The sequence below is a fragment of the Anopheles cruzii genome, chromosome 2 (assembly GCF_943734635.1).
Source record: "Anopheles cruzii chromosome 2, idAnoCruzAS_RS32_06, whole genome shotgun sequence".
Classification (NCBI taxonomy): Eukaryota; Metazoa; Arthropoda; class Insecta; order Diptera; family Culicidae; genus Anopheles; species Anopheles cruzii.
In genome coordinates, this window is record NC_069144.1 from 27726697 (window position 1) to 27743227 (window position 16531).

General features: G+C 51.1%; 2 protein-coding genes across 5 annotated transcripts; both read right to left on the reverse strand.

The window, feature by feature from the left end:
* Window positions 1-394: 394 nt before the first annotated feature.
* On the reverse strand, window positions 395-1605 carry LOC128267600 (splicing factor YJU2). The gene is made up of 3 exons (XM_053004479.1): window positions 1553-1605; window positions 913-1481; window positions 395-838 (listed from the first exon to the last, which is right to left on the reverse strand). The coding sequence occupies exons 1-3, from the start codon at window positions 1574-1576 to the stop codon at window positions 412-414; spliced, it is 1020 nt and encodes a 339-aa protein (XP_052860439.1). The 5' UTR covers window positions 1577-1605; the 3' UTR covers window positions 395-411.
* A 341-nt stretch (window positions 1606-1946) lies between these two features.
* On the reverse strand, window positions 1947-10371 carry LOC128268187 (muscle LIM protein Mlp84B-like). 4 transcript variants are annotated; one of them, XM_053005219.1, is made up of 10 exons: window positions 10144-10371; window positions 7893-8110; window positions 6651-6816; window positions 5755-5866; window positions 5092-5188; window positions 4921-4992; window positions 4648-4744; window positions 4167-4463; window positions 3784-4104; window positions 1947-3713 (listed from the first exon to the last, which is right to left on the reverse strand). In XM_053005219.1, the coding sequence occupies exons 2-10, from the start codon at window positions 8005-8007 to the stop codon at window positions 3437-3439; spliced, it is 1554 nt and encodes a 517-aa protein (XP_052861179.1). In that variant the 5' UTR covers window positions 8008-8110; window positions 10144-10371; the 3' UTR covers window positions 1947-3436. The 4 variants fall into 4 exon arrangements, 3 of the variants coding, with proteins under 3 accessions (XP_052861179.1, XP_052861182.1, XP_052861181.1); XM_053005222.1 differs by lacking the exon at window positions 4648-4744 and having other exon boundaries at window positions 4905-4992; window positions 10192-10371; XM_053005221.1 differs by lacking the exons at window positions 4921-4992; window positions 5092-5188 and adding an exon at window positions 5415-5511 and having other exon boundaries at window positions 10192-10371.
* Window positions 10372-16531: the final 6160 nt, after the last annotated feature.

Below are 16531 nucleotides of genomic sequence, written 5' to 3' on the forward strand. Positions count from 1 at the left end.
CGATCCGGCTTTCCGTTGGATACATGACATAACTCGCACCAGCTGAATTAGGCTCAAATTGCTTGAAAACTTTATGTTTTGAGTTTTGCTAAAACTTACCCACATTTTGTATGGGACCCCTCTTGGTAAGTTTGGGGTTGGTGGGGGGGGTTTCAAACATTCACCTACAAATTTCGCCTTCCCAAAAACTCCCCCTGGAGAATTTGGTTCGATTTGTTCGAATTTTTTGCACAAAGCTGCACAAATGTTTTCCTCGAAGCTTCCGACGGAAACTGATTTTATGTCATGCATTGCTACGAGTCCTGCCTTAACGTCCTTTCCCATTTCTTTCTAACTAACACAACTTTCTTTTATACAGATATAGATTTATTTATGGTTCCTTCTTTCAGTAACATCAACTTTGCCGGGTTATCAATTTTCATCGGAACTCTCGGAGTCCGAGTATGCTCCGAGGAGCCCCAAACTGCCGATTCCAGTGCCGGTAGTGGCTGTGGGTGCTGATGCTGTTCCTGTGGCCGGAACTGCTGCCGGTGGCGGCGCTTTTGGCGGTGGCATTGCCTTCTCCGCCTCGGTCGGCTTCTTCTTGACGACCAGATTACTGAGTGCCGTTTTCTTCACACCGATACTAAAGTTATCCAACTTCCGGGCCTTCGCACTAGCGAACGATAAAGCGTTGGAGGCAGCGGAAGTAGACGAACTGGCAACGGACGAAGAATTTGGTTTGGAGTTCTCCTCCTTCGTCGAAGCAGCTGCATCTAACGGTTCTTCCTTCACGTCTTCAACAATTACTTCGGTCGCTATCCGTTTAACGCCAGTTTTATTTTGGAATTTAACGGATCTACAAGAAACGGAAATAAATACCCGGTGGTTACAGTGCTGACGGGCTATTCGAAATGTTCCTTCTGTACTTACTTAATAAACTCCTCATCCTGTCGCTCCATGCGTTCCTCACGCTCCCGAATGCTCTCGGTGCGGTCATACTGCAGCAGCATGCTGTCGTAATCGATGTCCTGCTGACGCCGGTTTAAATCCCGCAGCTCTTCCAGCGATTCGAGAAGCTCGATTTCGTTCCGCGACTGCTGCGTACGGTTCTCGAGCAGCTTCATCGGATTGTTGGCCTCTTCTTCGCGCACCTCCTCCTCTTCACGCCGTGCCTGCTCTTCGGCCAGTTTCAGGGCCATAAAGTTGCGCGTGGCCCCCGCCTCAATCTCATAGTCCGTGTTCCGCGGATCCGTCTTGAACGAAATTTCCTGCAGACAGCGCGTACACTTGATGTAGAAGCGATAAATCCGTATGCCGAGGTAGTCCTCATTTTCCACATCCTCCTTGCGAGCGTTAAACTTTTTGCCCTTGTAAATATACTCGCCACAGGTGGCACAGCGCATGTTGAACGGGGCCATCAATCGCACCGTGTACTGCCGGTTCTTCGGTAGCTTCACCCGCGGGATCTTCGATGGATCGAAATCCGGCGGATAGTATTTCTACGAAAGGAGCAAACAAATACTATATGAGCTGCACCCGGCCATTTATATGATGCGCACGATTGACTTACGTTTAAAACCTTTCTTTCCGACATATTTTACGATAAATAAAGCACTAAGCAGATTCTAAATGGATTCGGTGCGATTTGTTTATGTTTTGCTCTACGAGAGTGACAGCTCAGTTGGCTGCGTGCGGACCGGTTCTCTTCGCCTCAAACGAACGCAGCCAATTATGGTTCAAATGTTTTTCATCGGGCGCTTTTCGGGAAAGGATCAAAGATTCAAATTCGAAAGAAACACTTTTCCGTTATAGAAAGTTTTCCACAAATTCAGCCAATTCGTGTTTCTTAGGTACATTTGATATTTGATGATTAAAATTTATTTTGCAAGAGTATTAAACCCAATCCAATGACTTGTTGACACCAACTTTGGGCCTTAATTCAAATGCTACACAATCCATTTGGCTGTTTCCGTTCCTTTATTGATAAAATACACTTTAGATAAAGTTTCACGTTACGTTATAAGTGGCGCGTTTTCGAGTTTTTTGGTTTATTCGCTGTGGATTGTTGTATGTTTAATGTTTTTACTTTTGTTTCACAAAAAGTCATTTTACAGTTAGCGATTACGAAGATAATAAAATGTGATATGATTAGAATTACGATATGATGAAATAAACCGGGGCCGCGCGCCTCTTCATTCGAATTTAGTACTTAAGCCACGCTTCTAATGCGGAACGCAGAAAGAAGCGCATCTCGTCGCAGAGGCGTTATCAGAATATATAATATAAAGTCTACGGCGTAGTCGCAGCGACTCGTCGCTTGTCGCCATCGTTCGTTCTTCTTCTGTGGGTTATGCGTCAGACATGTGGACGATGCTGGGGAGTTTCTGTTTGCTTCCGTTCCAACAAGGCTAGCAGAAGCACAAGCTCGAGCCCCTCTTGTGGGGGAGTTCTCTTTTTTGGGGGAGCTTGAGTTGCGCAATAAATATAAAACTGCGTGCTCGGGATGCCACTGTACAGCAAATAACTAACTTCAACTTAGCAACACAAATGGAGCAAACAGTATTCAACACAGCCATCGTCTAGCACTGTCGTATATTGTGCGTGTATGTGTGTGTGTCTGTGTGTGAAACTGGTGTGCCTTTCGATACTGATTGCTGGTGATGCCGCTGGTTGGCTGAGGATGATCACGTCGGGGCCGCCAATGGCCGCAAATCTTGAATGCGGGTATTCGCGCGTGCGTGCGTGTGTTTGTGTACGTGTGGTTTGTGGTGTGTTCTCTCCCAGATGATCGCAGGCTTCTGGTGGCAGGTCAGGCCTGGTCGTTCGATGTTCCAAAGTTCCGCGAAAAATAATCATAATCTCTATCGTAAGCTTCACTTCAGCCCATGGAAAGAAAAGTATGTTCGATCGACCGGCGCATCGATCGCCTAGTCGCCTACCGGGTGCCTCAGAGGTTTCTATAACTCTCTAAGCCCTTTCCTTTTCTCCTTTTCGTTCTAATATTTGTACGAGCAGCAAAGCTTACATCTAGTTGTAAACAGAAAGAAAAACCTTACTCTATGTTACGCAGGCAGAATCAATAGTCAGGGAGCGTCTAGACTAGAGCGTCGGAGCGAAGTCAGGGTTAGAGAGAGAGGGGGAGAGATGACCAAGAAAAATGTCGAGGCGACGAATCGAACCGAAACCAGTCAACTTGCTAGACACCGAACCGACAGCGGCGCAGCCCTGTCTCGGAGGTGACCTCTGTCTTCGGAATGCTACTCGGCACGGGTACACCGGTGACCTCTGAGCCGGTGTCTCGGTCTGGTCTGTCCGGCCGCCACGTGTGCCGGTTCGGGTGCAGAGCCGTTCCAAAGATTATCGTGTCAGAAAATCAGAAGAAAGTAAAATAAAGTAGTCCATCACTGTCCTCCGAGAGTTCCGCTCAGGCCGGGTGCTGGGCCGGGTGGCACCGTTAGGCCATCGTTAGCGCGCCTGCGCCCATGCCAAAGCCGACACCCCGTGGTCCGTAGTTGCGACCGTAGCAACCCCGGCAATAGATTTCTCCGGTCGGTCCGTCGTTCAGGTTGGTCGAGTCGAGCGACTTGTGGCAATCGAAGCAACTGAAGCACCGCTTGTGCCACACGCGGTTTTTGCTCAGCATCTTCTCGGCCTCGTACACGGCGTAACCGCAGCGCGGGCATCCCTTGCCGTCCTTGGCCTTCGGACCGTCGGCCGGTTTCGCGTCGGTGCTGGAAAACGACAGGTCGAAGGGCACGGTAAGTCATTGGGGCACGCTGCATGGACATGAGGTACACTTACTGTACGGGGGCCGACTGCACGTCGGTCGAGACCAGGGTGGGCGTGTGGCCAAAGCCGAATCCTTTCGGTCCGAACAGCTTGCCGTAACAGGCGCGGCAGTGAATCTCCCGATCCGGGCCGTCGCACGCAATCATGGAGTCGAGCGGACGGTGGCACTCGTTACAGTTGAAGCACTTCTTGTGCCACATCGTCCCCTTGGCCAGCTGCTGCTCGGCTGCGAACACCATACCACCGCAGCGGGGGCAACCCTGACCTTGCGGCGCCTTGATGAGGGTCGTATCGTTGCTGACCAGCGGCTTTTGGGAAGCCAACTGATCCTCACTAGAACGGAACGGCACCCGATGAGTAACCGGATGAAGCTGATTCGATCGGATGGGACTTACGACATGCAATCCGTCTGCAGGAAGCCGGATCCGCAGGCAAACCCGTAACCATGCGGTCCCCACTTCTTGCCGTAGCACGTCTTGCAGTAAACGTCACGATCCGGACCATCGCAGGCGATGATCGAGTCGAGCGTCTTGGTACAGTCGCGGCACTTGTAGCACTTGCGGTGCCACTCGCGACCCTTCGACAGGACCTGCTCGGCCGCGAAAACGACACCACCGCACCGCGGACATCCCTGACCCGGCGACGCCTTAATCGCCGAGGTATCCGCCGTCGATGGTCTGGCGGCGAACTCACTGGATAAACGGTAAAAATTGCGAGGTGGTCATTAGTAGGTCGTTTTAGTACGGTAAAATTGCACATCAAACTACATGTCTCTAACTGTGTACGGTGTACGGCGAGAATTGGTGTAAAATGTGGACACATAAGTTGGGACACAAAATCTACCACAACGAGTCTACCACGAACGAACGATTCTACCTCTTGTAGTCCAAATCTCGCGCATCACTCATTAAGCCAAGCGACGAGATTCCCGAGTGACCGTAGCCACGGGACCCGAAGCGACTGGCGTAGCAGCCTACAAGAAGTTGGGAGAGAGACGAGAGAGATACCATGTAGTGCGGCGTCGTTACAGTTTGGCCCTCGGAGGACACTCCACACTCCACAGTACACAGTTAGTGACAGGTTAGTTGTGGCCTGGCTGGCCTGGCCTGCCTGCCGTATCTCAGGCCTCTTACCCTTCGATGTAGGTACTGTCGCTCTGCAGGGCGCCACCGCCCTTTCCGTAGCCGTAGCCCTTCGGACCGAACTTCTTGCCGTAGCACACTGCGACGCGGGCGCCACAAAGAGACACAGACAGGGACAGAGGGAGAGGGACATTAAACAGCGAACGCCAAGTACGCCAAGGAACACGCCGTGCCTTACCTTTGCAGTAGATGTTACGATCCGGGCCCTCGCAGCAGTTTACAGAATCGAGACCCTTCTTACACTCACCGCATTTGAAGCATCCCTTGTGGTAGGCCTGTGGCAAAACGGGAAAGGACAACGGACGTTGACGTTATAACGCGCACTGCTCAAAAGACGCCGCGGCCGCGCACTCGCAGCCTGCACTACGCCGCTTACAAGGAAAAGCCATCGGAAGTTAGACGCACACACTGCACACACGTTGCATCGTTAGTTACTATTGCGTTTGGCGAAGGTTAGTCACTTCCGGTTCGGACACGGCGGGACACAACACGGTGCGTTACCTCGGCAGTAAATCTCTTTGTCCGGTCCATCGCAGTGCATCGTGGAGTCAAGCGTGCGGTTGCAGACTAAGCATTTGAAGCATCGCCGATGGTAGCCCTGCGTGCGAGGCAAGCAGCGTGTGGATCGATTGCAGATACGGGAGAGAAAGAAACGGGTTAAGAGCCAGAGTTTAAGCAAGGACCCCGACCAGAACCCAGGACGTTGAGCGTTAGGCCGCCAAGCCGTTGCTGCTGTTAGCCGTGTGCTGAGATGATGTTACTTTCGTTTTCGGGAGGGAACGAATGTTTAATGGCTCTCTAAAGGGACAACAGCGGTATCGACAACATAAATTCAACTCACTCTTCCACGTGCCAACATTTGCTCGGCCATGTAAACATATCCGCCGCAGCGAGGGCAACCCTCTCCTTCAGGTGCCTTGGCAAAGGGTTTCGGCTCAGTGTGTCCGTTCGTGCTAGTTGTTCATAGGGTTGGCGCGCGTTCATTGAGGCAGCACTCATTGGGGGCGGGTTTAGTTTCCGGGGAGGTCAACGAAAACAGGGGGGGGGGGGATTTATCCGTGTGCGGGAGGAGCACCAAACCACACACACACACGCCATGAAGTGGTACGATTTTTTAGGATTCATTTAATGTTGTCAAATTGTGGTGTGAATGTAGGGCCAATTGTGCACCATGTGCGAGTGCGATGAGGAATGGTGAGTGGGCAGTAGGCAGACAGAGAAAGAGAGAGAGAGAGAGAGAAGAATAAAAAAGAAAGAAGAGAGAGAGAGAGAAAGTATGAGAAAATATTAGACATTCAGTGTGCGGTCTCTGATGCGGCCCCGGGGAGATATTGAGGATTGTCAAGAAACGCGAGAGTATTCTTCGGCAAACGGCAAATTTGGGGGTTCTTTTAAATTTGGAATTTGCAGACGTTTCCCTACGCTTGAGGAGGACGCAATGACTCCGGGACAAGGTAAAGTCCCTCCCCCCCGGGAGGCCCCGTTTCGGTTCGGTATCCCGCGCGGTTCTAGTGATGTTTCTTTTCGGTTCCGGATCGCTCTAACACACACTGATGATCGGAACGCAATAGAAACGCAATAAAACGAAACACCCAAACTTCGAACAGTTCGCGGTTCGTTCCGATTGCAACTCGAAACCCGGGTGTGTCCCGGGAGGGGGGGGGAGAGCTACGTGCCACAATGGAGTGGTGGTTTCTATGCTTTTCGGTTTCCGCCACGTGGGTGATTGTGACTTACCCGTCGGTCGACTGAAACTGGGAGCCAGTGTCCATCGAGAGGCACCCGGCGCCTCCACCGAAGCCGTATCCCTTCGGTCCGTACTTGCGTCCGTGGCAGTTCTTGCAGTACAGCTCGCTTTCGTGCTCCGCGCAGTTTGTGGAGTCAAGCATCTTGCCGCACATTCCTGCGTGGGTTCGGAAAAGGAAACGGAAAAAAACAACGTTGAAATGTATTTCGAGTAGTGGTCGGTTTAAAAATAAACATGCTAGCTTGATGGTAAACTGCAACGCCGGTAAAAAATATTGATTGACAACCGCAAATTGTCCCCCCGGAGGGGGTGAAGGGGGGTGAGCACGTAGTTAAGCCAGGCGGCGACATGGCGGCGGTGCCGGATCAGCGGATCAACATCGCGCCCGCGGACAAAGGAGTGCGAAAATGTGGTTTTAATTAGGCGGCCAATCGACGGTTCGATGGGTTCGCGCGTCGCAGGCGCAGGCCGAATGACCACAAATGGGGTCACCAACACCTCCCCCACCCCACCGGGGTGCGCCACGGTGCCGCCAAGTTGCCGTGCGAATACCGCGAACTGCGTGACCTGCGTTCGCCCGACGCCCGATCGATCGGACCTGGGCCCGAAGAAGTAGAAGCAGTGGTTGATCGACGGTGGCCTGGGCAAGTTGCCAGAAGCCCCCTGCACCCGGCTCCCGGTGGGGCTAATTAGCATTGGCAACGATCGAGGAACCGCGGCCCGCTCTGGAATCGGTGGCGGTGGCCCCAAACAAGACGCTGATGCTGCTGGGATGGGTTTCCCGGACCAATTAAGGTGCTGCTCCTTGGAACCTATTAATATGGCAGTCTAGCAGCACCGCAAATCATTCTAATTGTGGTCACTTCTCCGGTGCTCCGTAGTGTCTCCGAAGGCACCGAAGCAACACACGCAAATAATGGACCGAAGCAAAAACTGCAACTTCTAAACAACTGCAGCAGCAACAGCAGCGGCAGTGTGTGCCCTCGATGTTCTATTTTGGGGTTGCGTCAACGACACTTGGCCGTCTGCCGGTTTCAGGGCGGGAGGATGAACTGGGTGATGCCTATGCGCCCCCCCCCCCCCGGCGGTGGTTGGTTGTCAACAAAGCGACAGACAGGACGATCGGTAGCGATTCGTTGCCCCGCTACACGTTAGATTCCCACAGCGCGATGTTCGCCCTTGCATCGAGCGCATCGAGCGCATTGCGTAACATACCACCCCGCGATACTTACCGCATTTGAAGCAGCCCTTGTGGAATTTGTGTCCACCGGCGACACGCTCCTCGGCGGCGTACACCGACTTGCCGCACTTGGGGCACTTGGGGTTCTCAGCTGGCTTGAAAGGCATTTTGGCTCTCTGGGTCTGAAGCACACTGGACTGAGGAAACTGGAACCACTCGATCGGGGAGTACTCGGAGTACTTCGTATATTTGCACTTCAACTTCGACGACCTTTACGGATGGTGACGGAAGGGTTAGGGTTTTAGTTAAGGAGCAAACGTTGCTTATGTAAAAGGCGTTGCGAGCACTCGCGCGACGAACCACTATGATCTTGAGCGCGTGATCTAACAATCTTCGACCGTTGCGACGGACTTTCGCGTAGAACTGGCAATCACTAAAGCCCTCCGAGCGAGCCCCTTTTCACCCTGTGTAAACTGTGCGTACGCCTAAGTGTGCCCTGCGATCGATCTCACGCCCGACAGTGTGCTGTGCGTGCGTGTGCTGACGACTGACTGCCTTCGATCGCGGTTGCAGTCCTCGGCGTAGGCCTTTCGGCCGCCGCTGCATCTCTCGATCGGTTAGATAACTCCGCGCCCCGTTTGGTTTTCCCGCCAGAGGGCGCCCTCCTGAAATCGATCTCGCAGCGCGGATCCTTTTCGTGTGTCGCACTACAAAACGTGCGTGTTGCGTAGCGTTTGCGGTGCTTTAAAAATATCCTGCTCGCAGTGTCGAACGTGCCGTGCGCGGGCCAAAAAGTGCATCTTTCGCCCAAGAATAATAGTTGGAAGAAGAAGAAGCAAAAGAAAGCACGCATAAACCGCAGCTGCAGCAGGGCAACAAAGTTCCGCTTGGCGGTGGCGTACATGCGCAGCTCTCGATGGGTGGCTTAGCTGTGTGTGTGTGTGAGTACGCGAGGACCACCTGCCGATCGCGCTGTTGCTAGCGGCAGCATCGCGTGCCGTGCCGGGGTGAACTTTTCCATTTTCCCGGACCAAAAAGAAAACGCCTGCGGGAGCGTTATTAATACCTCACCACGCGAGCGCACGTGTGTGTGTGTGTGTGTGTGTGTGGATTATTTAATGTTGGCGTTGGGCCAACATTAAACTCCAACCAGCAAACGGAAAGGTTTCCCGACGGGGGCTCCCGAGCCGCTGCCACCGCGGCAGGAAACCGTGCCATGGAATGTGTAGCCATTTGGAAAAAATGGATGAACGAGATGAAGCGAGCGCCACAGCGCAGCGACCCAGTCAGCATAGGGGGGGCATGAGTATGGGGGAGGCAGAGTGCTGTCTCTGTCAACGCGGCTGCGTCCCACAAATCATTCCTCGGACGGGGTGCGTGTGACCAACAGTTTTGCCCACCGCACCAACATTGTTTCGAAACCGCGATCCGGTCTGTGTGGGCGAATGCTTCTACCCGGGAGGAGTCGGGACCCGGAACCGGGTGAGGGAGCTTCCCTCCCATGCGAATTCCCGACAGTGATGAAAATTCTATCATCTCCCAAAAAAAACGGATCCTTCAGAAGCAATCAGAAAGTAATTGATGGAGAATTTAAGAAAGATGTTTGAAGGCTTAAAATCCTCGTTCCTTTTAGTCCTTGTTTACTGCTCGACCATAACCCATCACAGTTCAATGACGAGCGCTACTACGATGTTGTGTTTGGGGCCACCCGTTAAGAGCTCATATTTTTGACGACTCCCAAACGACGCATTTGACCTCGCACCGTGCGTCCTGAGAAAACTCCGTCCGTCAGCGAATCGTGTTCATCATCGGAATCACATCACCAAAACATTTCCCAAACGCTCACGCACGGGGTGTGTGTCCCTGTTTTTTTCACACTTTTAAAAATAGTATCCTCCGCTCGGCTCCAAACGAGCAAGAAGGTTATGTAAATGTGGAACGTAATCCGTTTTTCCGCGGCGACGAACAACGGCACCACCGCCAGGCTACACACGCACGCATGGTTCGTCCTCATTCGTCGTTGAAACTGGGTTAGAAGGTTGGCCGAGTGGTAGTTCCGTTCGTAAGGCACTAACATACGATCGTTCCACTAGCCACCACTAGCAGTGTACTTGGGTCACAATTTCTTCTTCAGCTCACAAAGATCACACCAGTGTTCCAGGGTTCCCGACGCACACAGAACTATCCCGAGGAAAAGTCGAAGAAGGTTAGATCACGGATCGTCGCAGTTCGCAGTGGTTCAGTGGCTGTCCTTTAATAACACTTTGATCACAAAATAAACGTCTAAGGCGGTCAACAACTACTTCTGGCACAGACTCGAGGCGATCACTCCCCCGGGTGACGGTACTAACGGGATTGAAACAGAAACTTGTGCTGCTGCTGCTGAGGCTGCTGGCCGAGTGTCGAGAAATGCTGGACAAAACCGGAGGCCGGTTCGGAAAACAGAACTGAACTGAAAACGCAAAACACTTTCGAAGCTCTCGCTAGAGCACTCTCCGACTACTAACCGTGTATTCGAATGATTGACTATGGTGCCGTGCACTCGGTAGTCTATGTATCAAGGATGCACACGGCACGCCACCGCTTTATTCGCCAGCCAAAGCCGGAGCCGGTGCAGACAGCCACACAAACCCGGCCCATACACACACGTGTGAGGGCGTCGATACTGCAGTCCTTTTCTAGCAGAGCGGCGGCCACCAGAGAGTGGGACAGCCCACTGTCCCACCCGCCGGAGCCGAGGTGCTGGGAAATTGAAATGGAAAACTCAGGCCATCACGCTCGACACGCTCGTTGGCTCGGAGGCCTCGGACGCCTGTCTGTGTGTTGGTTCCCTCGTCGAAAAACACACGTCACTCTAGCTCACCGTCGTCGTCGTCGCCGTCGTTGTCCTGCCACTGGCCACCTGACTCCCAAAGATGGCCGCGAGATGGCCGCGCTCGCCGATGAGTCACCCGGTCCGGTTTTGGGGCCGGTGACGGTCCTCCGGGATGGGATGACGAAGCTGACAACTGTTTGATCTTCTCCGACGCTCCGGCAATCGCTTGCCCCGGCCCGTCCGTCCGTCCGTCCCTATAAATCATCGATATCTTCCGTAGTTTCGAGGGCCCTTTTCGCACAGAGGCGATGGCTTTTTAACTACTTCCCATCGTTAAAGGTTTTCACACCACACGCCATGGGCCCATGAATCATCGCGGCCAAGAGGTGCACGAAATGGACCTCTCGAGTCCCGGGCCCCTCGGTGGTACATATGCTTAATATCACATCACCGAAGGAAAGGGAGGGGGCCATTACTCAATGGTGGTGATGGTTGGTTGGTTATGGCGCTGAGAGTTTGATTTGCCGTCCCGGAGGTGATCGTTTCGCGCAGCTTGTTCTGCCCTGTTGAGTCGATTTTTATTAGTTTGCCCGACCTCCAGACGTCTTAATGCTATTTTCGAATTTGGTTTTGCTTTTTTTTGCCCAACGCAAAACTATGCTGGAAGTGCGGGTCCGAGGATTTCCGACGCGATGATTATGGAGAACAAAATTACAAAACTATTTGGAGCGCACTTCTGAGAAAGATATTTTCATAAATGATGTGGAGTTTGATAGGGGAATAATGCGAATTAAATTCGAAACTTATCACGCAGATTGCCTATACACAGAATATCAACCTATGTTACCCTGTTATTTTATTAATTTTGATCCACTTTTACCTTCGCGTGTTTGAGGTTCGACGATTCATTAAAATTATCTAAAAAATCACAAGATATTGAAAAGAATGTTCTGGTATTACTTGGTTGGACTTTTGCTGGTCCTTCAAAGCAAGCAACGGTGACTCGCGTGTGTTGCACCTTTGCCATTTGCTTCGGTCGGTCGGTTGGTGGATGGAATTTTAATTATGTTTGCTTACGGCGGTCTCTCGCGCAAAACTCGACGGCGGTGCAAGTAACTTAACCAGACCAGAGGCATTAAGCATTACCCAACAAAGTATTATAATCGATTCTTCGGTATGTCACCGACGGTACCGGCGTTCTGTTTTTTGGCAACTCGATATCGTGACCCGGCCCAGCAGGCCCAGCGGCAAGTAATTACTCTTCGCGGCGTGGAACATTTTAAATCTCATCAATTATCGTCATCCATTCTGCTGCTGCGGCTCTGCGGCGGCGCCGGAGTACGAGGTCAAATATGACAACCCCCAGCCAGCACTCAGCCAGTGGGACGGTACCGTAGGCGTTCCCCGGGACCCCGAGAGCCGCATGCACATTTAGGACCCCGGCGTGGGGACGTGCATAATGCAAACAACGGACAGCGTTATTAAAACGGTGGACACCAGCGAGGAGAGGCGGCCATTAGAAAACGCGGGTGCTCACCCATCATAAATGCGCGCCTCGCAAGCGAGGCATCCGAATTCGGGACGCGTGAATCACACGCCTAGAAACGGGTGAAGAATGTTTTCTATATCTCGACACATCCCTCCGGACGGGCTGCGCGCACACCGGTGCTATTTCTAACACACGGCGCGACGCGCAGGCGATTGCCTGTCGGGCTGCCGGTCGGTCCGGAAAAAGCTGGCGGCACTAACCGGGTTTGGATTGTGCAGCGCGATCGGTGAGGAGAAAAATTTTTCGGTACACCTTTCGGTGGGCCGGCCAAATTTTCGTGTGCATAGCGCTATTTTTAGTGCCACATGGCGACCCCAAACCAGCGGCAACACCTTGCGGCGACGACGACGACGACGAGGCACTTTCGACTTGTGGAAAAGGTAAATAACGGGAGCCGGAGTGCGCCGATATTCGGCCCGGCTTACGGCCGGCAAGTATCTGGATTTCTTCGTCGGCAGCACTAGCCGCCTAACCGCTCGAGCGGCTAACCGCCATTAGCAAGCATGTGGCGTGCAGCGCTGGAGGAGAACCATTTTCTATTTTAATCTACCACCCCACCCCCGCAGGGACTGGACTAGGAGAACCTGCCGGGCTACGAACGCCGAACGCCGGACTCCGGACCGAAAACGTTTCACAGATCATAACAATCGATAAAACACGATTAACGTCCGAAGGCACCGGATTGCACAATGATTATTGTTCCGCGAACAAACAGATAGCACGAGCCCGGCCGAATGCGGGAAACCCTAGACGGGTCCGTTTGCGTTTCCCAATTAGGTCGGTATTTGGTCGGAAATTTGGTGTAATGATCGCGAGTCGAGCAAAAACCGGAGATGAATTCGTTTTCACACAAAAAGCGCAAAAGAAAATCAACGTTGAAAATCTTGGGAAAACTATCCTTTGCGTGGCGCGATGGCCCGGAACACAAGCACGGGCCCGCGGTGACAGGTGAAAGGCGTCCTACGGCGGCTACGGCTTTTCCACCTCGTTACGCTTTTTTGGATGGAAAAACCGGCTTCGCCTGCGATCGAAAAGTCTAAGCCGCGCCAAGCCGGTCGCCATCGAGGTAGTGGTGAGGAGCTCGAAAAAATTGGAGCTCCACTAAAAATACATCTCCGGCCTCATCTGCCAGAAATAGATCCGCAGGAGAAAATTCTTCGTCAAACGCCGTCGACGGACGGCCGACCGTCCGCCAGCGTGCCGTGCTACATGATCCCTTCGCCAGGCCGGCCACACGCCAGCCAGTGGCCGGTGGTTGGGTGAAAGAAAAATCGCCACGCATTAATATGTATTTTTCACCCCGGCGATCCATCTTGATCGCAAGCGGTTGACGAAAGGGCCCCTGGAAAGGTGGGTTTTGGGCTGGGCCCCCTTGGGCCGACAGCCGTCCTGCCAAAAGGTGATGCCATCTCGGGATTGTGCAATCCGGGATTGGCTTGCCTGGCCGGTATGGAATGTAGTCGTAATGGTCGCAACACTCGCGCGCGCGCCATCTACAAAATGGTTTCCCACGCTAAGGAGACATTAAAATATCCCCCGAACGATGCCGTTGAAACAAAACGTCCCATAAACATTTCCACCCAAGCGGCCAATTAAACCGACCGACCGACCGGCCAACGGTTCGCTCGATGACGGAAGCGACCATTTCGACGGAGTCTAGTCCTCCCGGGCCGGGCCGGGAACGGGTCTGGTCCGCATCCGTCACCACACGGCAGGATCGCGCATGAAGACGATCGGTCACGGCTCCATATTGGTCGCAGTGCGGCGATCAGTCATGCTTCGACGTGATGATTCACGCCTTTGGTGCCGAGTTGGTCAAACGAGAAGAAACATCCACAAAGATGCGGCCTTACGAGCGAACGGACAACAACAGATGATGGCCGGTAGCGTCGCGTCCACCGTTGGGCCACTCCGGCAGGATAATGGGTTTAAAAATAATGTTGCGCATCGCGAATGTGCACTTATTGGCCGGGTATTATTAGAATGATATTATAAATAAAAACCCACGTAAATAGTATGATGCCAATTAGTAGTGTACGGGACAAGTGGCTGCAGATTCTACGGCACGGCAGGAGAATAATGGCGCAATCGAGAGTAGCACGGCAGGAAAGAATTCCGTTTCACAGGTAGATTGTGGAACTCCTCCACTGGTGTTGTGGTTAAAAAGTATGATCATAAACTATTCGTTTACATAAATAGAATAGGGTGGACTTTTGGATGGACCTACCAATTAGCAAACCCTTTGCGATCTTTCTATTCACGAACATTGATAAACGTTTTGTGACTTTAGTGGAATAGTTTGGCTCAATAAGATGACAGAAGGAAGTCACTAAATAAACTAAATCATTATGTTTATTTATGTCCATTTCATGTAACATATAATTTAAATAGATTTTAATCGAAAACATGTTCATTTCAATCCTTTTGTTACCTTAGAATTAATAAATAGCTGCAATCCCAATGTGGAATATCTCTGTAACCTAATATAACCAAACATTTATATAATATCAAATAGAGATCATATAAATAAAGTATAATAAAGATCAAATTTAATTAAAAAAAAAAATTATGTCCATTTATTACAGCAAACAGCCAACGGGCAACGTAGCCTATATTAAGATACTAGCTGTTCCAGGCGTGCGTCGCCACGCCTCATTTCATTCTCATTTGTCGAAGATCCGGCGTTTCAGACTGGTGACGTATCCGATCGGTTTCCCTTTTCGCTTCCCATTGGATAAATGTCAAAACTTGCACCAGCTGAATTTGGCTTAAATTGCTTAAAAACTATCAGAGTTTTGCTGGAATTATCCTAGATTTTATTTTGGAGGTATTGTATTGTATTGGAGTGGTGGTGGAGAGTTTCAAACATTCACCAGAACATTTCTCCTGCACCTGCAGAATTCCATTGCATGGTTCTATTTGTTCGAAAACAACCCCACATACTGTAGCCGAGTTAGCCCGGGATAAGGCTATTCTGAAATGGAGGAAATGCCACATAATGATTAAGATAATCTTGTTAAGTTAGATTAAGTTAACTGTTGAGTATTGCACGCAACATCGCATGCAAGTTGTAAGATGCCAAATGTAGTACGCAATGTTGCATTCAATATTGCACGTTTCGGATTTTTGCGATTAAAAAAATGACCACACAAGACACTGGAATGGCTAAGAAGTGGCGCTGCATGCGAGAAACCTCTACGTAAGATCGAGAAGAAAGGTGCGAGTAGCGTTTTCCCAAATGTTTTCCCTGAAGCTTTCGACGAAAACTGATTTTCTTTCGTGCATTGCTACGAGTTTTACCTTAATTTCCTCCCCGATTTCTTTCGGTGGCCAATTTATTTCCGATTCCTGCGTACCTGCGTACATCCGTTCCAGCTCCTCGCAGCAGCGGAGCCAGCTCCATCCTTCCCACCAGAAGGAAGTGCGGAGCGACGGTGAGTGACACACCCATTGGGTGGCAAGAACAGAGTTCCCGTCCGTCCGATCGAAAAATTCTACAGTCTTCGTCGCGATGTTTAAAGAGAATATAAATTACTGATGATTATTGATTTCTGACAAAATTTTTAATTCAATATTCACAGTTATAAAAATGACAGGTAAACATAATTTTGTCTATGGTTACTGGGATCAATTGTCATGGAACCAAATTGCGGGGATCAGTTATCGGTAAACCATTAATCGATGTCAGATGCGTTTTTGTTATATCACGTTTTATAGTGACTTCGGTGACATAAAAATGTTATTGTATGTCCCTGTCCTGGTTCTAAGCTACCTCCCCACCATTTTTAGACAAAATCGGTTCAGCCGTTCTTGAGTTCGAAATTGAAAGGGCTTTCACTGAGGCTTACTAACCTGCCGAGTTGAATGTTGCAACTGTAATTGTAAAGTTGCCAAGATCCCAATCCCATTCAAAATGTATGTTTTTGGATCACAACAGTATTTGTAATAGAGAGAAGGATCTGTCTTCAACGCCACCAAATAAACGTCACCGCCGATTTGACCAACACTTCTTCAGTCTTGCGATGGATGAGCATCGGTTTTGAAATATTTGAAAATACTGTGCTATGATTACTACATTAATGGCCGCATTCAAAATGTGCTGTAATATCAATCAAACACCCCGAAATCATCGCCGGGGGCATAATAAAGTGCCGAAACATGACCTGCCCAGTCCACGTTCGTCCACGCTTCCCTGCGCGATTGTTAACAAACTAATAATACTTTCGCTCTCAGCCGCGCGCCGAAACCGCCATCGGCCTGGCGCACGGTTATGGCACGTGGAAATGGTCCTCACGACGAAGGAAGGCGGCCACCGACGGGCACGGGA